This window comes from Oreochromis niloticus, linkage group LG9 (assembly GCF_001858045.2).
Source record: "Oreochromis niloticus isolate F11D_XX linkage group LG9, O_niloticus_UMD_NMBU, whole genome shotgun sequence".
Lineage (NCBI taxonomy): Eukaryota > Metazoa > Chordata > Actinopteri > Cichliformes > Cichlidae > Oreochromis > Oreochromis niloticus.
The window spans coordinates 26,147,453-26,169,282 of record NC_031974.2 but is presented as its reverse complement, the minus strand read 5'-3'; the positions used below and the strand labels follow the sequence as shown (position 1 = coordinate 26,169,282).

At 42.2% G+C, this 21,830-nt stretch overlaps 1 protein-coding gene across 8 annotated transcripts in view; it reads right to left on the bottom strand.

The window, feature by feature from the left end:
* The window catches only part of ntng1a (netrin g1a), a 124,932-nt gene that overhangs the window by 10,461 nt on the left and 92,641 nt on the right, over nucleotides 1-21,830 (bottom strand). For 3 of the 8 annotated variants that reach the window (XM_013265003.3, XM_019362977.2, XM_005461385.4), the window contains exons 5-7: nucleotides 10,999-11,025; nucleotides 3,830-3,997; nucleotides 119-253 (exon numbers count right to left, since the gene is read on the bottom strand). In XM_013265003.3, the coding sequence (XP_013120457.1) occupies nucleotides 119-253; nucleotides 3,830-3,997; nucleotides 10,999-11,025 (330 nt within the window). Of the gene's footprint in view, nucleotides 1-118; nucleotides 254-3,829; nucleotides 3,998-6,645; nucleotides 6,691-10,998; nucleotides 11,026-21,830 lie in introns of all 8 variants that reach the window. The other 5 variants (XM_025910332.1, XM_025910333.1, XM_025910334.1 and 2 more) reach the window with 5 other exon arrangements.

Below are 21,830 nucleotides of genomic sequence, written 5' to 3'. Positions count from 1 at the left end.
CCAAAGCTTCAGGAATCACGCAGAGAGAAAAGACATCAGAGAGAGAATAGAAGAGAAAGACACAGCTGAGGGGGAGAACAGTCAGGAGCTGCACGGGGAAGGTTACGGTTCTACTTACATTTGCAGCCATTGTCCCACAAATAGCCGGGCAGACACTCCTGACACTTAGGCCCTGTAGTGCCCTCCTTACATATACAAAATCCTGTGCCATTACAGCGATCATTGACTGAGCCATAGGGATTACAATTACATTCTGGAAAAACAAGACACACACATACACACACAGGCTGGAGAAAAAAAGGGTAGTGCTTTGACTTCCCAGCACAAGTCTAGGATTTTCACAGCGTGGTCTGTGGTCCTTGAGCTCTAGCTTAAGAAGGTGCTTGATTATTATAACTGGTAAAAGAATGGGAATAGATTTAAAGACTCATACAGGGCAAAAATGCTACCATTTCAACTGTAATGGAGACAGAATGAGAGAGAATGAAGCTACATGAACATTTTCTATTCATTACAACATACTTGTAATTAATATAGCATTAATCTGGCTGTTTTAAAGAACACAGCGTGCAATGAGCAAATATGCAAAGCGCTATCAGTAGCTTTGATTTTTTCACTTTTAGATGGACAAAGTGAGCCTATCTGAACATGCTCTTCCAAAATCTGAGTCATTCAAATAGGTAGAGATAGAAAAAGATGGCAAGAGAAGACAGGAAATGTGATGAGAAGGTAGAGATGGATAATGATATGAAACAAAGATAAAGACTGAATGTTTCAGAGGAATGAGAGAGTACATTGAAATGGGCATTGTAGTAATATGTTCTTTAATTCCCTGTAATTTTTAAATGGCTCTGTAGACTTATTGTTATCCTTTGATAAGAATTTGGCTTCATCTTTAATTGCCTATTACAAACAGAAGACAGCGGTGCTCTAGCTGCAATTTGAACAAAAAGCGTACAATAAAAGCAACACGCCCAGTCTCTAGTGCCTCACACTCAGCTGACCTTCCCGCTTTCCAGAGCACCTGGAACACTCTGCAGTCAAAGTGACACTTATTTTGACAGTCCCTGACCATCACATTGCACCTTCTGTGTCTGTGCTGGCTGCACGCGGCTGCGCCCGAGTGACATCCAGGGGTCAGGCAAGAGGAGAGAGGTGACGGCAAGTGACAAACTGGGGGGTCAGCGAGAGAGAGGCAGGGTGACGGCGAGTTTGGCACGCAGTAACGCCTCGGTGACTTTTAATGCCTTGTGACAGGTTTCAGCTGCTGCTCCTGAGGCCATTTCATGTATATGACATATGCACTTGTGTGGCACCTCTGACTGGCGGTGTGACTTCACTGCAACATTTCTCTCAGAACTCTTGTTGCTTGTCAGACTCCCCCCTCAGGACTCACAAATGCACCTGGCACTGAGCGCTGTGAATTCACACTACATGTGCTAGCTAAAAAATTCAATGGGGAACCGAGATATTGCCTTAGGAACCATAGGAAATGCAATTTTTACACATAGACAAAGTAGATAATGCATTGTATGAATGCCTGCGTAAATGTCATGAACAAAATAACACGAACGCCAAGTGGAAATGGCCTTTTACCTCAGACATAACCATAAAGGTGGCATTGGCTTCACCAGCAAGTACTTTGACAATACTGACTTCATTTGCTTGTAAGTTCCACCACCAATTTTATGTAGCCTACAGTACTGTGCAAAAGTCGTGAGTCACCTCCCATTTTTTAAATATTTTGCTAGGAAAATGAAGAATAGGTGCAGTGATTTATTCAAACATGTAATCATACATGGGAATGAGTATATGGTACACCATCTTTATTCTTCAACACAGCCTGAACTCTCTACAGAAATAGTTCTCCAGACTTCATGAAGGAAATTCAAAGCTCTTCTTTGGATGTTTGCTAACTTCTGTTTCCTTCTCTGTCAAGATGATCCCACGCTGCTTCAACAATGTTGAGGTCCGGGCTCTGGGGAGGCCAATCCATGACTGATAGCCTCGCCTTCTATCTAGGCATGCTGTCAGTGTGTTTGGGATTATTGTCATGCTGGAAATTCTTTCTTTCCAGATGCTATTGCATGATGGATCAAAATCTGATGGAACTTTTCTGCAATTTTGCCAAGATCCCAAACACCACTGGCTGAAATGCAGCTCCAAACCATGACAGAGCTTCTACCATGTTTACAGATGGCTGTAGACATTCAGGTTTGTACCACACTCCTGGCCTCCTTCATACATATTGATGATGTGCAAAATTTTTAATTTGGATTCAAGACTCCATCCAACCCGTAGCCACTGATTTTCCGTCCAGTTCTTGTATAATTTGGCAGAACCTCAGCTCCCCCCCTCTTATTTACCTTGCTTAAGAATGGCTTGTTGACAGCCACCTTTCCACTAAGACAAGTTGAGGGTTTGGTCATCAGCAGAAGGATCAACTAAAGAGCCAAATCTATCTCTCAGATCCTGTGTCAGGTGTTTGCTGGAATTGTTTCTTATTTCCTAAGGACATGACCTTCAGATACTGTTCATCTGCTGCAAATAGTTTTTTTTAAAGGTCTGCTGCTTCTTATTTTGTCCTCCACTTGTCTGCTTTCCTCAGATTTTATAAGGGCCGCACGTGATGCACAGACATGCCAAGCTTTTGGCTAATAGCTCTTTGAGAATCTACTTGTTGGTGCAGAAATACTATTTGATATCTGTTAAATTATGTTGTCCTTGGCATTTTATTTTATTTTTTTGCAGATTCCACAACTGGTATCTACTAAGAAAGTGCCTAAAAACACAATTTAAATTTGGTTCTTTCCCATTTGTCTGTAATGTTGGACACAACGGTGAATTATCCCTTGGGTTAGGTGCCTTTTTTATGGTTGAATGATTCATATGTGTTAAGTGGCTTAACAAAAAACACTCCTGTGTTTTGCTCACTATTGCTCGAGACCACTTTAAACATTATAAGAAAATCTGGCTCCTGGGAAGCAAAATATTAAAAAATGAGGGGTCACTCAACACTTTTGCAAAGTGCTCCATATGTCATGTCACACAAGGCTTCGAAGGTTACCTTTGGACAAAGCAAGACTAAATGTTATCCTTAATCTATAATGTCCTAAGCTAAGGCAACATGTTGCTGTCTATACCTTAATAATAAATATAAAGCCATAACAGTGCTCTCAGTTTTCTTATCTAACTCAGCTGTATCCTAAACTATTGAACTATTTCTCCTTAATGACAGAATTTGTACAGAAAATTGTGACAAGGCACAAACCTGCTAACGTTTCAGATGTAGCTGTTGTGACCATTTCACACTAACCCATTTCTAATCAGCATTCAGCTATTCAGGAGGACATTTATTCTTCATATTAGAGTTTCTCACCTCGCCCACATGCTAAACCTTGAAAATAGGATCATTTTGGCTTCAATATACACCTTTCAAATAAAACCTAGCTAGCAGCAAGAAATTACAATAAAACACAATATATGAGAGCTAGTAGGTAAAAGCAAATAAAAGGTATATTTAATAAATTGTAAACTGCTAATTTTAATATGATGCTCAAGACTAAAAATCCCTTAAGCAAAAAGAGGAGTGATTAGCATCACCTGCTAACACCCAGGCTAACAAGGAGCTTTATGAGCAACAACCTTGTGTGAAAGCAGAAGAAGCAAAAGAGGAAGATGACTGGACATGGAAACAGGAGAGTGTATGAGTGATGACGTGTTGGGGATGAAACTGACAATTTCTCTAGTGAGGAGTCAGAGACAGGAGGTGAGGTGAAGAGAGTGTGAAAGCGTGGTGGCGGTGAAGGGGCCCGGATGGGGGACTGACCTATGCACACATTTTCATCGTCCAGTTCTGCTGAGGCATTGCGGTAGTAGCCCAGCTTGCATAGCTGGCAGTGCTGGCCCCTAGTGTTGTGCTTACAGCTCACGCAAATGACGGTGTTTAGCAGCTCGATATAGCTGCATCGTTTGGAGTGGCCAGAGCATTCGCAGTCTTGCAAAGAGAGAGCAAGTGTGAAGGGAGGAGAGGGGAGGAGGAGAGAAAAGAAGGAGAAAGAGACGCGGGCAGGAGCGTTGGAATTGTTGCTTTTGCAGCGAGTGCTACGGCGGTGGGGTTAGCAAGTCTGATGGAGGCTCCGTGGCATGCGAGGTTAAAAATGGAGATGCTATGAGGAGAAGATGTTGGGGGGAATGAAAGGTAAGGTTGATCGTGATTAGCCTGGCATGGCCATGGCCAGAGTTAGAAAAAAACAGAAGTTTCACATAAAACACCACGGCGTTAGTAGAGAGGTCACATCACTTCAAGCACACCACAGCACGAGGCAACAAAGGCTCTGAAATGACAGCACAGAGACACGATCACATCAGGAGCACTGCGCAGCATGAGGCAGGTCAAACCATGAATGAAATGGATCTCTCAGCTGCTGAGAATGGCGTGTGAGGGAATTTAGAGGTTTTTGTGTAACTGAGCTCTTAATGTCAGCGGTTATCTGGTCTGAAGAGAGGATGAGATGAAACCTTTAATTGTGTTTTCTTTTAAAACCCTTTGCAATGACACGGCTGATGTATTACTTGGCCTTGAAACCCTTAATTCATCCAACAAACATTTCTTAAGTAGTTGTTTTTTAGTCCAACCCAACTGAGTCTTCAACAAGCAGTCAGCAAGGCAAGTGAGCGTGTGGTGAATTGCAGCTGGGTGGGAATGTGACATTGCCTACTATGCAGTCATGCTTAATTAGATATAGCTATATTGAGTCGAAGCTGCTACAATCCATGATACTCACTGGCAGTCCTGCCCTAAGGCTTGGAGGATGGGGCGTGTCCGGCCCCAGCTCTGTTCCAGTGAGGATCAGCCCGCCACTCCGAGTGACCACTGACACCATGTGTCACAGCACAGACAGATGTGACCCTTAAGCCACACTGGCAGCTGCTTGGACAGAATGCCCACTCACAACTCCAGGATAAGGTGGTTAGTGCAGGAGGCTTTCGTCCAAGGGATTGTGTTTATTAAGAATCTGTATTGAGGTCAGTTCTCTCTGTCCAGACACTAATAAACTCGGCAAGGCTCGGAAACGAAGGTACAGCAAGTCCAGTCCACACTACCTTTCACCTAAATCAGCAAGTCTTATCCAAATGTAAGCTAAGGTCCTCTACATTAGATGCCTCACTCTTGCAGGCATACTCTCAGAAGACAAATAATCTCTCCTTTCTAGAAATAGGCTAAGGTTATAAATCATGCACGCACGGGGAATAAAAAGTCTCAGGTACATGTTCCCCCCCAAAATAGTTGTAGCCTCAAACACCCACTTTATTTTCAGTGAAAAAAGAAATGATTCCAAGGGACTTTTATAGTGTTTAGAATACGACTGCATAGACGAATGAGTCGTCCAGTGAAAGCCATCAGTCCAGCTCTGAGCTGGAGATACAGAGTGCTCTAGCACTGGAGTAGTGTCACAAGGGTTGGGGAGGGTTGGTGGGGGGGTGGCTCACGGGTTAACAGAAACATCAGTTCATACAGGAAGAAGGCTTTGGGTGTCATCTGGGATTGGGTGGGGACAATGTGGGAATTCCAGAGCTCCTACCTCGCTTGCTGTTTGCAACGTGGACAGAAGGGGCAGTGGACAATGCAACTTGAGGAGCTACTAGACAAATTAAAAGAAGAAACAAACGAACAAACAAACAAAAAAACCCCCATGATATTGCAATTCAACATAACACATGTAATGCCAGAGAATTAAGGATACCAAGCATCACGCCTAATAAAAATATAACAATAAAAAAAAAGAAAAGAAAGGAAACATACGCAATAAAGATGAATGATGGCATTGAGAAATAAGGAGTGACATTGCCAAGTGAAGCTGGCTGCGTGTAGCAGCATCTGTTACAAATGCCTTCGATTCAACAATTCAAATATTATGGACCCTCTTTTACGCTTCATTTCATTAACAAGTGCTTAGTATAATTCAAAACTGTCTGTGTATGTTTCCCCAGACAGAAACTATACCCTGACAAACTACTCTCCACCTCGGTGGAGGCCAGCCAAGAATTTTCACACTATAAATTTGTGCACAGCTGCGTGGGTAAGGAAACTGGCTAGCAGTGAACACATCAATCCCTCCATTCTTTTACGGCTATAAAGCAAACAGTGGGGAAAAGGAAATAATGGGCCCGGCCTCTGCCATTGTACCAGGTGACATAAGCCCTTGCCACATACATTGTGAGCGCTTGGCTGCAGTCATGGAAACACAGAGCTGAACGGTCGTGCGCTAGTTGTGAGGTGGCTGAACACGGCATCTACATGATGGATTAAGCTAAGATGAGCCCAACACTTACAAAAAAAGACAAAAGTGAAACCTCTCCTGCTTTTCTATCTAATGAGCTAACACGGTGCTGAGAGCTGAGCACCAAACTGAAACAGAGTGTTAATGTATCAGCGCATGTATAAATCAGAGAACTGCAGCAACCTCTTGAGCCTGAGTGCGACAGGCTGACTTATAATGTTTTGGGGCTTTTCAAGAAGCCAGGAAAAAGGGAAGGATATTTTGGGCTACCAAAGAGTCATTTTTGACAACTATACAAACACCTGAAGTAAATGAATCTGCAAAACAAAAACATAATTGTTGCATAATCTTAGATGCCTACCTTCTTTTCGGTTAGCGACACCTAGGGATGACACATTCGGCCGAACTGCGTGCAATTGAGAGAAATCAGGAGTTAATAATGTGTCCTCGTGTGATGCACTTTACAGATCATCTAAAGGGGGGAGACTATGTGGTAGTGGACACAGACAACTGGAGATATGAACATGTCCAGCATGATTTAGATCTGTAAATCAGGAAACAGCACGATGGGGCAGGGCTGACATGGACGGGCAGAGAATGCATCCAAAGACCCATTAAAAGGACGTCGGAGAGACGTTGTATGTAATTTGTGTGACGTCCATGACCTTGCTGTGCAACTGTATGTTTATGGCAATGGCGAGGATGAGTGGGAAAAAAAACAACAAAAAACTGAAGACAAAAGATCGAGAAAAAAAACAAACTCGGTTAAACTTGGTATTTAGGTCATGATTTATGCAAGGGACTCTATGTATAGCAAATGAAGACGTTAGGGGGCATTTTGTTTAATTCATCACATTGACTGAGTAATCAATATCTAATTACAGTGTATTTCTGGTGGAGGAATAACAATGAATAAATAATGGCAGGTGTTGGGACTTGGAATGACGGACTGCTGTGGGTAGCATAACCTCATAATTACATACAAGTCAGTATTTCCGTGTCAGGGAAATACTTTGCGGTTGGAAATGGAGAGGACTCAAGCAAAGGGAGGAATACGGATAAGTTTCCTCATCGTGCCCCTTCATCTCTTCACTTGATCTTTCTGTCCTTTCCCTATTGACTCCATGAATCATGCAATCTTGGGTAATTAACATCCAGCGGTGTCTTGGCAAGAAGCCACTTACTCTAACTATGTGTGAATAGAGAATATGACTGCTGTTCACCAAGTGCAATCTTTTAAATAATGACTTTTTTCCCTTGTGAAATAATGGTTTTGAATCTTTTTTATTTTTTTTTAAGTGGGCTGGATTTCAATAAAACATTAGTTTTGAGGTTTGTATGTCTTTACAGAGTGACAGTTGCTTTAAATACCCTCAGCGCTGATTTCAAAACTGCTCGAACAAAAGAAGAATTTGATTCTTCGTGGGGATTCTGGCATCGGTGACGACTTTGACGTCTGCGCTGGGTCTGAGTCACACGGGTCACCGAATGAAATGCTGTTTGAAAATGAGATATTAACAAATAAAGAGCTTTAAAAAAAAAAAGCTCTTTTTTGAAATCTAGTTTGAAATGCTTTGTTCTTGTGATAATCACTTAGCAGTGAAGCCGTTTGGTCAAAACAGCTGCAAAAAAATGCTCTGCCAGGAACATTTGGAGGGGAAAAAACGTGAGAACGCTGCACTGTCTGGATCTGAAATGTCGAACCGCTGATCTAATTGCTAAAGTATGATGATATTTAATCACAACCTGTTTCCAAAGAAAGTTGGGGTGCTGTGTGAAACATAATTCAACATAAAACACAATCCTTGTCAAATCATTTACCTGAAAACAGCACAAAGACATTGAAAAAAAAATCCAGGTTTGATCATTTTAAATTTGCTGCCAGCATCAAGTAAAGAAGGCTGAGTAAACAAAAGCCTGGAACCTGTGTAGCATCAAAAATAAAACAAAGTAAGATGAAAAATATTAAACAACTGTTGAAACATCTCCTAACTAATTGGTTATATTAGCATAAGGTCAGTAACACGACCGATTATCAAAAAGAGCATGCAAGAAAGCCTCGGTGTCTCAGAGGTAGCGATGGAGAGGCGTCTGCTCCTCTGTGTATTACTGAGTCTGCAAATAGTTCAACAACGCTTCTCTGTGCTAAATTTGAAAGGGATTTAATAATACACGGTATTCAGAGGATATTGAGACACCTCTTTACATAATGAACAAGGCTGCAATTGGCTGCGATCTTCTTGGGCCTTCGAGCGGCACAAGAGAGGCACATTTTGTTCTGGAAATCACTGCATGAGCTCAGGAACACTCCTGAAAGCCGCTGTCAGCAAACACAGTTCAAAGCTGCAAATACCAGTCAAAAAAACAGTCAACGCTAACAGAGAAAATAACAAGAAGTAAAGAAATCTGCCTTTTTCTGAACCTGAGCTCATTTAAGATGAACTGAGGTCGGGCATTTAATTGTTATCTGCGCACAGTCCAAAATCCAGCCTTCATGCTGGTAAATGGCTGCTTTGGTCTACACTTAGTGTTTGTAAATTTATAAAGTAGTGCTAGGAATGTTAAACAGTACATATAGGTTCTTAAGCAACAAATGCTGGCATTTTTTTTCTTTAGAGAAGGTTTTGCTTATTTCGTGAAGATAATACAGCTCCAGAAAGTCTCAATTTGTTGTCTTTGTACCGCTTTTAGTGAAATATAGTTTCAAATCATAACAATAATTTTATTTTCATTTTACACATTTCCCAAACTTGCATTTATTTCTTTTAATTTTTGGAAACAGGGTTTCTGTGTTGGCAGTTGACGGGATGTAATGCACATCTAGGGTCCATTAATTATTTTGTTATGGGGAATATCCAGGAGTGAAATGAGTGGTGACGGATTTTAATCAATGCCATACTTATAATGAAATGCAATCTTGCATAGCCAGAATTGTTTTTTAAAATATTAATTTCACTTTAATGGTCTGCATTAGGCAATTCTGCCTGGCTTAATAAACTTGAAATAGAATTGAGGAAAGTCAATAAGGAATTCAATTACCTTCAAAAAACAACATAAAAAGTGCAGGGCTTTGTTTTTGCTCCCTCAAACAGTAGCTTTGTTTCCAATCCTTTTTAAAAAAAACCTCAAGGACATCATAACCTTTTTCCCCTCTTAGCCTGTTCTTACTTTATTAATAATGCGACTTAACGTTGGTTTGTGTTTGCGTTGAAAATGGCCTCATCCTCTTCAGTGTGCTTAAAAAAATAAGACAGTCAGCATGTTTTGTTTTTTTGTGTTTTGTTGGTTCTGTGGAAGTGCTGCTGCGACAAGACAGCCACTCGTGAGAAATCTAAATCCCCGTGGGCCAATCTGGATGAGAAACGAAGACTTTGGTTTGTCAGACTGTCCTTTCTACATCGCCCATCCCCCCCAAACACACACACGTACACACACACACGCACTTATCAGCATGCACACCCGCCCTGTAAAGGATTTGAGGACAGCCGTTGGACATGGTCTGGCCTGGCATTTTGGAAGGGATGGAGAGGATGGATGTGCAGCAGTGAATATGTATGTGTACACAGCATGTATGAAGAGCATGCCCACACACACTAAGCGCTAATAATGCCATGCATGAAGACAAAGCACAATTCGGAGGCAAGCAGTGGAAGACTGTAGTTGGGTTTGGGTGGGGGGGTGAAATTGGTCGTCTTGGCCACATGTCCATTTCTGACTCATGACATCATAGCATCAGACTTTATAACAAGTGTTCACTTACTGAGTAAGCTACCACACTAAAGCCTGATTAATACCCACCCGGGAACAATCCCTACGTCGCTCACAGTACGTTTTAGGAAACTTGCCCAGAAGTCATCTTAGCCTTTAAATGATGAAAACAAGACAAGCACACGTGTCCTTTGGGGAACCTTGCGTTGGCTTGAGCACACAATTGGATATTAAATGAAAACAATTTACTACTGAGCTTAAAAAGAGCTCAAAAATAATTGGAAATATTGAAAAATGCTGTTGATCTTAATTTAACAGGTAACTTCATCATAGAGGGGTCAATTTATTAATCAATCCGCTGCCCCGGGAATAGAGGATACTCATGAAGAACAGGGCGATGGGAAAAAAAAGAAAAAGAAAAAAGATTAAGGCGAACTGAGCCAGACTGTGAATGCACTTTGACTTGTTCAATACAGTCCTATGTTTCCTGCATCACACAGCCTTCCAGGCAGCGGTAACTTGAGACATGGCACCTCTCTTCTTCCTCCTCCTCCTGAGGGGCTACTGTTTGACGAAGATAATACCAGCCGAGGCGCTTGCGGCTTATATTAAAATGACCTCCTGTGACATTACACTGTCAGAGAGGTCTTGGCACTTTAATAAAGTCTAGATGCCATTTATTTATAATGCATGGGAGAGAAGGAGGGGAGAAAAAAAAACAAATGACATTTGCCATGCAGAGCCAGGCAAGTATTATCTGGTCGAGTTGAATCAGGATAAAGTAAATTAATATGCCCACATTATGACAATATAGCCCCCAGCTATGGCTTATCCCTCCCCCTAACCAAAAAAAAGGTTAGTCGACAATTGCTGAGTGATTTTTCATAAGATTGGAATCAGAAATGAACACCTGGCAATGGGTTTAGGGGTGTGAGGTGAAGGGTGGGACAGTAGGCAAAGCAAAGCATCAAGCAGTCATATTGTTTACTTGTAACTGTTTACTTACTAACTGGACCAATTTTAGTAAGAGAACCTGCAAGAGAGGAAGAGAAAGCAACAATTAATATTAAGGCACATAACACAGACATTAGAAAAAGTTACTTTTGCAATCCGTCCTCACGGGGGACTGACTTCCAGCAGCAACATCCGTGATTCATGCTGCTGAACTCTACACCTGAAACCACGACATCTAAAGCAATGCCAGCAGTGTGCACCATGATTTAACGGCGTTGCCCGTACCCGTTTATCCTTACGTCTGCTTGGTGTCTTGGTTTTTCTCTGTTATTTGTCTTTTGATGTGTCTGCTGTCGGCGATGTCAGATAAGGTCACTGCTGCCCTCTCCCACAGCTAAAGGTGCACACCCCTAAATGTCACAAAAATCACTGGCTCAAAAAAAATCACCCATGGCAGGCTCATGGCAGTCGTGGGATACTTTTGTGATTAGTGAACAGTGCCTGTTTTCATGAGAATTAAGTTGTCAGCACATATTCCAACACACGCAAATATCAAATGGCATCAACTCAGTCTCTGACACCAAAGGAGGACATATCTTATCCTGCTGCCTAACCGCCCATCCCTCCACCGAGCAATCTCTTGAGCCAGGCGGCCGCTGAGCAGATAATACAGTCTGTCTCATGCCCACGGTGACCAGATCTCTCCCACACCAGGACATTAGCTGGCTGTGGATCTGAGCACGCTAAGACGTTCACAGGCTTCTTCCGCTGAACCAACCACTATCATCTTGGTTTGGGTTTTAATTAGGACCTCAGGACCGAGTGACGCACATTCGTGGCCGCATCAGACAGCACGAAGCAAAGATGATGTCAGACAAAGTGCCGGCGACTTTGCCACGTTTCTCAGTTTGAATCAGTATTCCTCAAAGGCACGTGAATGCACCGGCTGTGTATTTTTGGTCAGCGTTTGTCTTCAGAGGAATTTGCTCTCAACTCCACTTTTTCTAATCATCCCTTTAAAGCAAGGCCCTCCCTCCCATTCGCTCTACCCCCTGCCCTCAATAAGGCAGTCTGCCCACCAAAACAAACAACCTGCTCGCCATGAAAAAAGAAGCATGCTGTGCAAGAGTACCCGTACTTCTTCTAAACAGTAGAAACAGAAATGAAATAAGAAGAGATCTTGCTCTCCCTCCAGCTCACATCTCTCCTATCATTCGCTCGCTATCACACCTGATGCTGAAGAAGCTGAGAAGGCACATGTGCAGGATTTTTGGTGGGGTCTTTCATCTAATGGAGCCGTCACGAAATATCTCCAAGTACTCAGGGGAAACGAGGATTTCCTCAGCGTGTGTGTTTGTGTTCGTGCACTTTGATCAAACTGCTGTCATTCAATCACTCTTCCTCTGATCTCTGCCTGCCGGTTGTATTTAGGAGCCAAAGCTATGACCTGCTTGATAACCATGAAGTGCAGAAGTCTATGCTGACACATGGAGACAGAGTGTAATGGGTGTCAAACCTCAAGGGGTTGGACAGATGCTAACCACGAGACAGGAAGGATGAGGCAGAAACCATCAGGATCACAGTCATTTTCATTGTGAAACTTGGATTTGGGAAGTTGGGATGGATACAATCATTTGCAAATCTAAGCTGCCACCTCACAAAACAAAGTGCAACAGAAAAATTTTTTTGTTTTTGTTTAGTTTTTTCTAAATAGAGGCCAAAAAGTATGAAAAAATTGTTGGGAGACAGGCATGCCAGAGGCAGTGTTTCATTAGTCTTCTTTTCACACCAGTCCTGGTTGATCGCTAATCAAAGCTACAGAGAGCAAGAGATATGCTACACATATGTTCATGTTAAATACCTAATGTGCAGTGCATGAACAGAGAGCATCACAATGAAGTTATGTCATATTTTTTTTTTGTACATGGAGATATCCATTAACATCCACTGCCCCTGTCAAATAAATGTGCATGTAATGAAACCATGATACACATGAAGCTGTAGCCAAAGATATTCACGAAGAATTTTAGGTCTGTAACTGAACTGTAAAAAGAAAAAAGGGGGGTGGGGGGGGTTGCAGTGCTACAGAGGGGCTGGTTAAGTAGCTGACAGAGCAATAATACACAAACGTTATCTGCATCTAGTGTGAAAGATTAGCAGGAGGACCCACTATGTTTAATGGAAAAGGATATAAATAAAGAAGCAGAGCTGGAGTGTGTGTGTGAGTGTGTGAGTGAGAGAGAGAGTGAGAGATCACTAGGTCTTGTTATTACTGTACAGACTTTCATTAGTGTGCACCACAGAAAGTTTACAATTTAAGTAGAGATATTCTTCAGAACAGAGAAAATATTCACTGTGGGCTCCACTGTACCAGCTACACAAATGCCAAACAGATCACAGCGGTCTAAAAGCCATGTGTTAATTATGCAGCGCGGTCTGTCCTCCACCCATCCTCAGGTAGAAAGTATCTATAAAACTGTATAAATCAAGTTTCGTACAAAGACGTTGTTCACAGTGATCACTCATTTGACAAATTACACCTTGCCACTTCACTGAGCTCAAGGCCATAGAACTTTTCCTCTCAGGTCATTGTCACTACAATTATTCAGTGCTTTAGGCACAGCCTGTGGGGTCCTAGCAGATCCATGGATCTCATGTCAGGTCACTGAAATGATTTTTAACCGCCATCGTTTCCAATTCCCCTTCACCTGCCCGGCCTCACCATTATGGGGCACTGGCTCCAATCTAATTTTGTCTTATCGCACAGGAAGAGCATTAGGAGCCGCATTTGTTGACTCTGTGCTCCATTGATTTTTATGTGTTGCGCAGGGATCGCGGTTCTGAGCTGCTAGGCTGGTGAACATGATCTCCTCGGGCCGTGTGATTCACCACACATGTGGGGTCAGCACGTATGACACGTGTGCAGATAGGTGCATTACAATACAGTGCAGGCCGACTCATGTGGGGCATCAACCGATTTGCAACAAATCTCACTTCACAGTGTGGTTAGAAGTCTCAGTGCTTGATGTTTACTCTATATCGGATGGCTTCCAGCTATGCTGTCAAGCATCCAAGATCTCACTAATGGATTATCAGAAACCCATAATAAAATGTTCTCCCATGGATATTCAGCCTTTAAATCTTTGGCATACATTCTGTTTCATCACTGAACTGGCTCGTCTGTCATTTATTCACTCGCAGTGTGTCTGCACATGTGCAGAAAGGGCACTCATCTTAGGAAAATTTCTGCATGCTTTCTAGATTTTACTGTCAAGAGCGTTCGTTGGCATGGGGGTCAGCTGGTGTGTGCTTGCGCGTGTATGACCGTGCGTGTCGCTGTGTTGTTTCTGTCTGTATCACTTCTGTTCTGACCTTCAATGTGTCTCACCTGTTTGCTTTGGCAATACCTGGACTTCCCTGGAAAGGAGCTTATCAGCTGAATTTCCACCGCAGGCAAAGTTGGTAATTACTTTCCGAGGCTGCCATCGTTTTATAGCAATCCATCACCATCTAGAGCTCTTTGGCTATATAGAGCTCAGTGGTGGTGACAGGCATTGCTAACTGGTTAGCAGCGGAAAGACTGCCAAAACACAAGCACACAGCATGCAAGCTGATTGAATTCCTCAGGAGCAAAATTACGTCTTGCCATGCCGGAGTGCCCGGCTTCCTTGCTACGTCTCAATGTGTAGATGTGAATTGAAGGTGGCAAGCCTTAAAGTCCCCAAGAGCCAAGTTGGACAAAGCACAGTTAAGATTTCAGGGATGGAATGAGGTGTACATCAGTGGCAGCAGGAAAAGCGAGAAGGAGGGGGAAAAAAAAAATCTGGAGATGGAAGAAACAAATATTTGAAAGAAAGATTACCGTCACAGCTGCACAGAGCCGAGATGTGGAAAAGACAGAGTAAACAAGCTTGGTCTCTGGGGTGGATGGGGGTGTTGTGGGGGAGAAAAAGAAAGAGAGGGAGAAAGACAGAGTGAGAATGCGAGCATGAAACAAAAGAAAGAGATGGAGCGAGCACAGGCAGAGGCAAGAAGAAGGAGAAGGAGAGAAAAAGGTAGCGGGGAAGATGGGCAGCAGGAGAAGCAGAATGACAGGATGCAAAACAACAGCCAATAACTTTTATAGAGAACAAAGAAGGAGAATGGGGGTAAAATGAAAATCCAAATGAGTGGGTGTTATACATGAGAGCAAAGCTCCTGAATGAATGTGTGTAGATGCATAAACATATGGCACTAATTGAAATCACAGTAGAGCTCAGAGATGATGAAAAACCCACATTTAAAACATGGTTTATTGGACCTCACTTAAATTCAAAAAGAAATGACAGACCTTCCTTTTTATCGAGCCACTAAGCTAAATAAAAGAAAAAAACACTAAGCGCTAATTTTCTTTAAATGATATCATTAACAAATGTACTGTGTGGATTGGTTAGTAAAGCAGTCGGTAAAACATCACACAGGATTCATTTTAATGCTTTTCGCAAAAGAACCATTTTTTAAGACGGGTGTGTTACGTGTTCATATCTGCCCAAATACAGTAATTGTAAGAAAGAGTGAGCTTTATTCCACGGTGGCACCATCAGTTCCTGAGGGATTTGGTCTTGCTGCTGAAACACATAAATCTCACAAAAGGAGGAAGATCGATCAGGCAACCTAAATGTGTGTGTGTGTGTGTGTGTGTGTGTGTGTGTGTTTTCACATTCCTATGATCAGCTCCCTCAAGTTGGCACTCATTATAGAAAAACCACACAATTGAATTAAAAAAAAAAAAAACATGCTACGTGTAAGTCAAATGAAATAATACTTGATATTGTCACTGCCGGCTCCAGATATCACAGTACTTCTCATCATGCTAATGTGGAATGTGGGAGAAGCAAGGTGTTCTGCGTGAGTGGGATACTGAGGGCTGGGGGTGGATCTTCTCTTCCAGCTGAATCCTGCTGGAGAAATCCACTGCATGTTCGTGCCTTTCACTGCTTTGATCAAAGGAGATCCATAAACTCCGAGGCTGGCTTTAGCTAAATCTGAACAAGTGCCTCTTAATCCTTCTCTGATAAGCCAGTCTATTCATTTTATCAAGATGCAGATGGAACAAATCGGGACTTCATTAATCTGAACGTTAGGCGTCGTTGGATGAAAATGGCATTCTCTGAGTGCAATGAAGTTGCAAAAGTTTAAAAGAAAAGAAGAAAAACTGTCTTTTCCTCCTTACTACGGCCATTAAAATGTCTAGACACTAGCACCAAAGACTTTCAATTAGCAGTGTCAGTCAAACACATCACACGATGAAAAACCTGCGCGCCGGCCCCTCGATAAACCAAAGCATACACGTGTGCCGTGCAACAGTGTGATCGTCATTAAAAGGTAATGACTACAGGTGACTGGTAGGATATGTTATTATGGCTGCCATAACAGCTATCATCAAACTCAATGACTGAACTTTTACAAGGCTGTCACAGTGCAGCAGAGCCATGCTCCCCTTATAACTTCACTGCTTACATCCCTGTGCTGACACTGGTCACAACCTTCAAAAGCCTTTCTCTTTCCTGTCCCACCAGCTTGTCTTTCACTGGTGATGTTCATCGTTTCTTCCATCTGCATTCGATGAAGACAGAATACACCTATACATGCATGAGTGCTTATACTGTAAGGAGATATGAAAGTAATTTGAAATGGATTTGAAGGCAGTGTGAGTAGTGACGCACAAGTACAAAGCTGGCCTTATTTTAAATCTTAAGGAAATTCATATGTGTTTGTGTGACTTCACAGACTACCCGCTTCCTATTGTTCTACTTCCCCATCCTGTCTGCAACAGCTCGTTCACTGCTGAACATGTGACAGCTAAGGATGTATGCTTTTATTTTTAAAAGTGGTTTAGTGATATCCTAAAACAGGTCAGCACTGCAGCCTATCCCAGCTCGTATGTTGTTTCTCTCCAAGTTAAAACTGAAATTAAAACATCTCTTTTTCCAAGCGTGACCTGACCAAGAGAGCAGAAAATATTTTTTACAAATACACACACAAACAATATAAGGAGACAAATACAAAACAGAGCTTCCTTCCTGTTAAAAAGGAGTTTTTCCTTCCCACATTCACCATGTGCTTGCTCATAGAGGGTCGTCTTACTGTTGGGGTTTTCTCTTTATTATTGTGAGGTCTTTAACTTAGAATAGAAAATTTGGTGTCATATAAATAAAAATGAATTGAACTGATTTGGAGTATAAATGAGTGTTTAGGTGTTAGTTTAGCTTCTGAGAAGAAAATATTGATCACTAAACTTTGAAACATATTAACTCAGTTTCTCTTAACTTTCTTTTCACACATGCACAGCTTTGTTTTAATGTAAATACATATATGGATATGTGACTTCATGATTGTTACTTTTAAAAAGTCAGGTCAGCAAGCAGTCTTACTAGGTTGGACCTACAGCATGCAGAGTGCACCCAGCCCCATTAGGGTAGACAGAAGGTGACTGCTGCACAGTTCTCTCATGTGTCTTTGTGAGTTGCTTAGCTCACCGAAAGGGACGGATGTACTGAAGAAATTGCTCAATTATGCATTTTTGCAAATGAGATCGCTCCTTCTCTCCCCCTTTGTGCCTATGTGTGATGGGTGGGGGCAGCTGTCTTTCTCACCGTGCAGCACACTTGCACACAGAGAAGCCGTGCTCTTAGCGACATCGGTAGAGTGAACTAAATGTTCAAAAGTGTGATTACACTTCGCTAAAGCTGACGTGCAAGAAGTGCTTTACACATATGGTAAAAGTCATATGTGCACCATGGATCTCTCCATCACTGCTGTGGGTGCGTCTGAATGAAGTGCTGAGGAACATTAACCGAAAAGTGAGTTACATCAGAATAACAGAATGCTGCCACTTTAACAGACTGATGAAGTCAGGAATTTTACCTACAGATGAGGACAACATTATAGTCACCCTGAAAGCTGAAAGTGTTTTTAAAACAGAGCAAGGGTTTTCCAAAATAGAATTTCTAAACATGCAAATTTTCTTTAGAGATCATAAATATCATAAAATTTGCACACAATAACAGAATAATAATAATAAAAAAAAAATTGACCAGGGTTGATGTTATTACCCTACTGAAAACAGACCTTTTTATAGACCCATAGCACAAACCAGTGCTGTGAAAACATGTGCTTTAACTTTGTAATGCTTGAAGCTGGTAAAACCGAGGGTTATCTTCCCATTTACATACAGTACAAAAACATTAGCAGGGGTTTGAGCTGACACTGTCACTTATCGCATCAGACTACTTGATTATGCCAATAACTAAAGTTGGGAATTGTAGTCTGAAAGAAGACAGTCACTGGAGCCCTGCACAGGAATTAACTGCAAGGTTGCAGACCAAGAAAAACTTCACCTCTGCAGAAAAGATGCCTTCAAGCAAGACTGAAGCAAGCTAATGACAACCTGCGGACAGATTATGCATACTGAGATGAAACTGCGAGCTCTTTGGCCACAGAGACGTTGCTTGCGTTTGGAGAAAGAAGGGAGAGGCATACAACCCAAAGAACAACATACCCACAGTGAAGCATGGTGGTGGGAGTATTATGCTGTGGGGATGCTTCAGTATGTCTGGAACTGGGAATCATCAAGGCCGAAGAAATTACAAAGAAGAATATGTGAAGATTTTGAAATGAAACCTCAAGCACTCAACAGCAAAATGGGTCTGTCTCATCACTTCGGCTTCCAACACGACAGAGACCCAAAACATAGATTGGTCCTGGCAAAGTACTACCTTCAGAAGACCAAAGCAAACATTATTGACTAGCCTCCCAAAACCCTGACTTGAATCACAATGAAAATCTTTGGGGTGAACTGTAGGCCAAGATCCAAGCCAGAAGACCATCAAATCTGAGGGAGATTAAGAGATTTGCCAGAGAAGAAAGGGCTGAGGTTGCTCAGGAGACGTGTGTGAGACTTACCGAAGTCTACAACAATGACTGCAGGCTGTTATCCAGCAAACAGCATACACAGTTTACTATTAACATCAGGGAGGCTAATAATTCTGCCCATCTGCATTTCATGTGTGAAAAGAAGTTATCAGGTTTATGTGTCTCTTTCTAAAAAAATTTCTAAAAACTTGTATTTTTGACTTCTCAAGTTTATCTTAGATGCATGTACTTTCTCACTGTTTCCCAATATTGTACGTACTCTGTATCATACGTTCTCTGAATCAAGAGATCCAGTCTGTAAAGTGACAACAGAATGTGAAGTGTTTTGAAGAAGATGATGCTTCATGAGCATAGAACCATATCACCCTATTAGAGCACTTCGCTCTCGCACTGCAGGCCTACTTGCTGTTCCTAGAGTATTTAAAAGTAGAATGGGAGGCAGAGCCTTCAGTTTTCAGGCCCCTCTTCTGTGGAACCAGCTTCCAGTTTGGATTCAGGAGACAGACACTATCTCTACTTTTAAGATTAGGCTTAAAACTTTCCTATTTGCTAAAGCATATAGTTAGGGCTGGACCAGGTGACCCTGAATCCTCCCTTAGCAGGGCTCGCAAAATCGCTAGCCCGACGTCCCGGGGCTAGCGATTTTTCCAGTCGGGCTACCAAAATCTATCTCAGCCCTGCCCGTCGGGCTATCATAGGAAGGGAAAATATATGTCAATGCTTTTGCATTCTTTCGAAAATGTAGCTGAGTAATTATGTCATTGGCATCGATGAGCCACTGTCAATATACGACATACTGAAATCGCGTTTGAATTTGTGCTTGTTTTTTGCTTTCACTTTCACTTTGCGATCGCGCGAACGGTGTGTAGAGAGCGGCAGCACTGATTGGTGAGTGACGATTAATTGCGCACCAATTCCTCTGACATCGTCTTATCACTCATTAGCTTACTATTCAAACGTGACAAGTGAAATCTCCCACAGCAAGCTTAAACATGTGAGAGGTTGATTGCGCAGAGAATCGCTGACCGTTATGTAAGTACGTGTGTAAAAGCAGCAGGATTTACGCCGGTATTTTAGTTCTGCTGAGCCAAATAAGACAGGTCAGGGTGAAGAAGGGGCAGCCAATGAAAAGCCGACCACAAAACGGAAAAGTTATGACAAATCAGACTATGAGGCAAAAAGAAAGCTCAGCTTTTTTGGTTTCATGGACAAAAGAATTTCTGTGGCTGGAATATGACGAGCTAAATAACATGATGTTCTGCCAGGTGTGTTGTGAGTTTCATTTCATTTGAGTCGACAAACGCCTTTGTAACTGGGACCAGTAATTTTAAGAAAGACCATGAGAAATGCAAGAAATGCATTATTGCCCAGTCTGCAATATCTTTCCCAGAACAAACAGCAATTGCAAAAAACATACTAAAAATAAACCAAGCACAAGCAGAAGTCCTGAAAAATCTTTCAAAAGCGTACTATGTTGCAAAGAGTGAACTACCATTGGCCAAATTTAGCAGTCTTTGCAAACTTCAAAAAGCAAATGGCCTCGATCTTGGTTCCACTCACCCCTTACCCTTGACTTCAGTGGAAATTTCAGATTCAGGATCTGACACAGACTGATTCATGTTCTACACAGTTCTTACAAGTTCATAGAAATTTCTGTTCAATTAGAACCAAGTATTTGAGTTGATGACTGTGATTTTTATACAGTTGTTGTGATTTGTATTTTAACAACTTTCTGATTAATTTTTGTTTCCGTTACAATATTATACTTTAATGTATAATATTGTAAAGGAAACAAAACATTAAAAAATTGCTCTCTTCTTTATTCGGGCTACTTAAATTTATTTTGGGCTACCAAAAACTGAAGAGGGCCTGCCCGAAGGGCTACCAGAGATTTTGAAATTTTGCGAGCCTTGCTTAGTTATGCTGCAATAGGCATAGGCTGCTGGGCGATTCCCATGATGCATGAGTATTTCCTTTTTAGTCACCTTTCTCACTCACTATGTGTTAACAGACCTCTCTGCACTCTCATACTTGGTATTAATCTCTGTCTCTCTTCCACAGCATGTCTTTTGTCCTGTCTTCCTTCACTCACCCCAACCAGTCGCGACAGATGGCCCCGCCCCTCCCTGAGCCTTGTTCTGCCGGAGGTTTCTTCCTGTTAAAAGGGAGTTTTTCCTTCCCACTGTTGCCAAAGTGCTTCCTCATAGGGGGTCATATGATTGTTGGGTTTTTCTCTGTATGTATATAAAGCGCCTTGAGTCGACTGTTGTTGTGATTTGGCGTTGTATAAATAAAATTGAATTGAACTAAATTGAAATTGAACTAATGGACCTTTGCATACTGACATCATACACATGCAGTATTTGAACTAACTAAAATGATTTCTTTAGCACACAAACTGCACAGAGAAACATAGGTTCTCTAAATCAAGTCATCTATTTGAAGTGCATACACGGATTCTGGGTTTAATATAACACAGAGGATATGTTTTTACAATCTGAATTCAACTTTTCAGAGGCCACCAGTTTTCTGCCCCCTCCACCGCCAGCTTCTATTTCCCTCAGTGTCCTCAGCCCTACAGTGAAATGAACTGCCATGGTTAATTCTCCAACTGATCTCTCTCCTTCTGTCTCCACAGAGGAAGGAAGCAAGAATGAGTGAGGATGAGAGAAGCATGGGTGGGGTGGCTGGGTGGGTGGGTGTGTGTGAGGGGCTGAGGGGGTGAGAGACGCAGATGAAAAGAGCGAGAAAGACAGAGCCACCCCAGAAGGCTGAGTTAGCTGTGACAGAGAGTGATGCCCACTTCCCCTCCTTCTATCCTTGCCATTCCTTTTTTCATCACTTTCTAAATCCCGCTCTTCTTCTGCGCTCTCAACACAGAGCCATTGTAAGACGACATATCAACGACCCCCCAACCCCACTACCCACCCACCCACACACGCACACACACTGCACCCCTCCCCACACCCA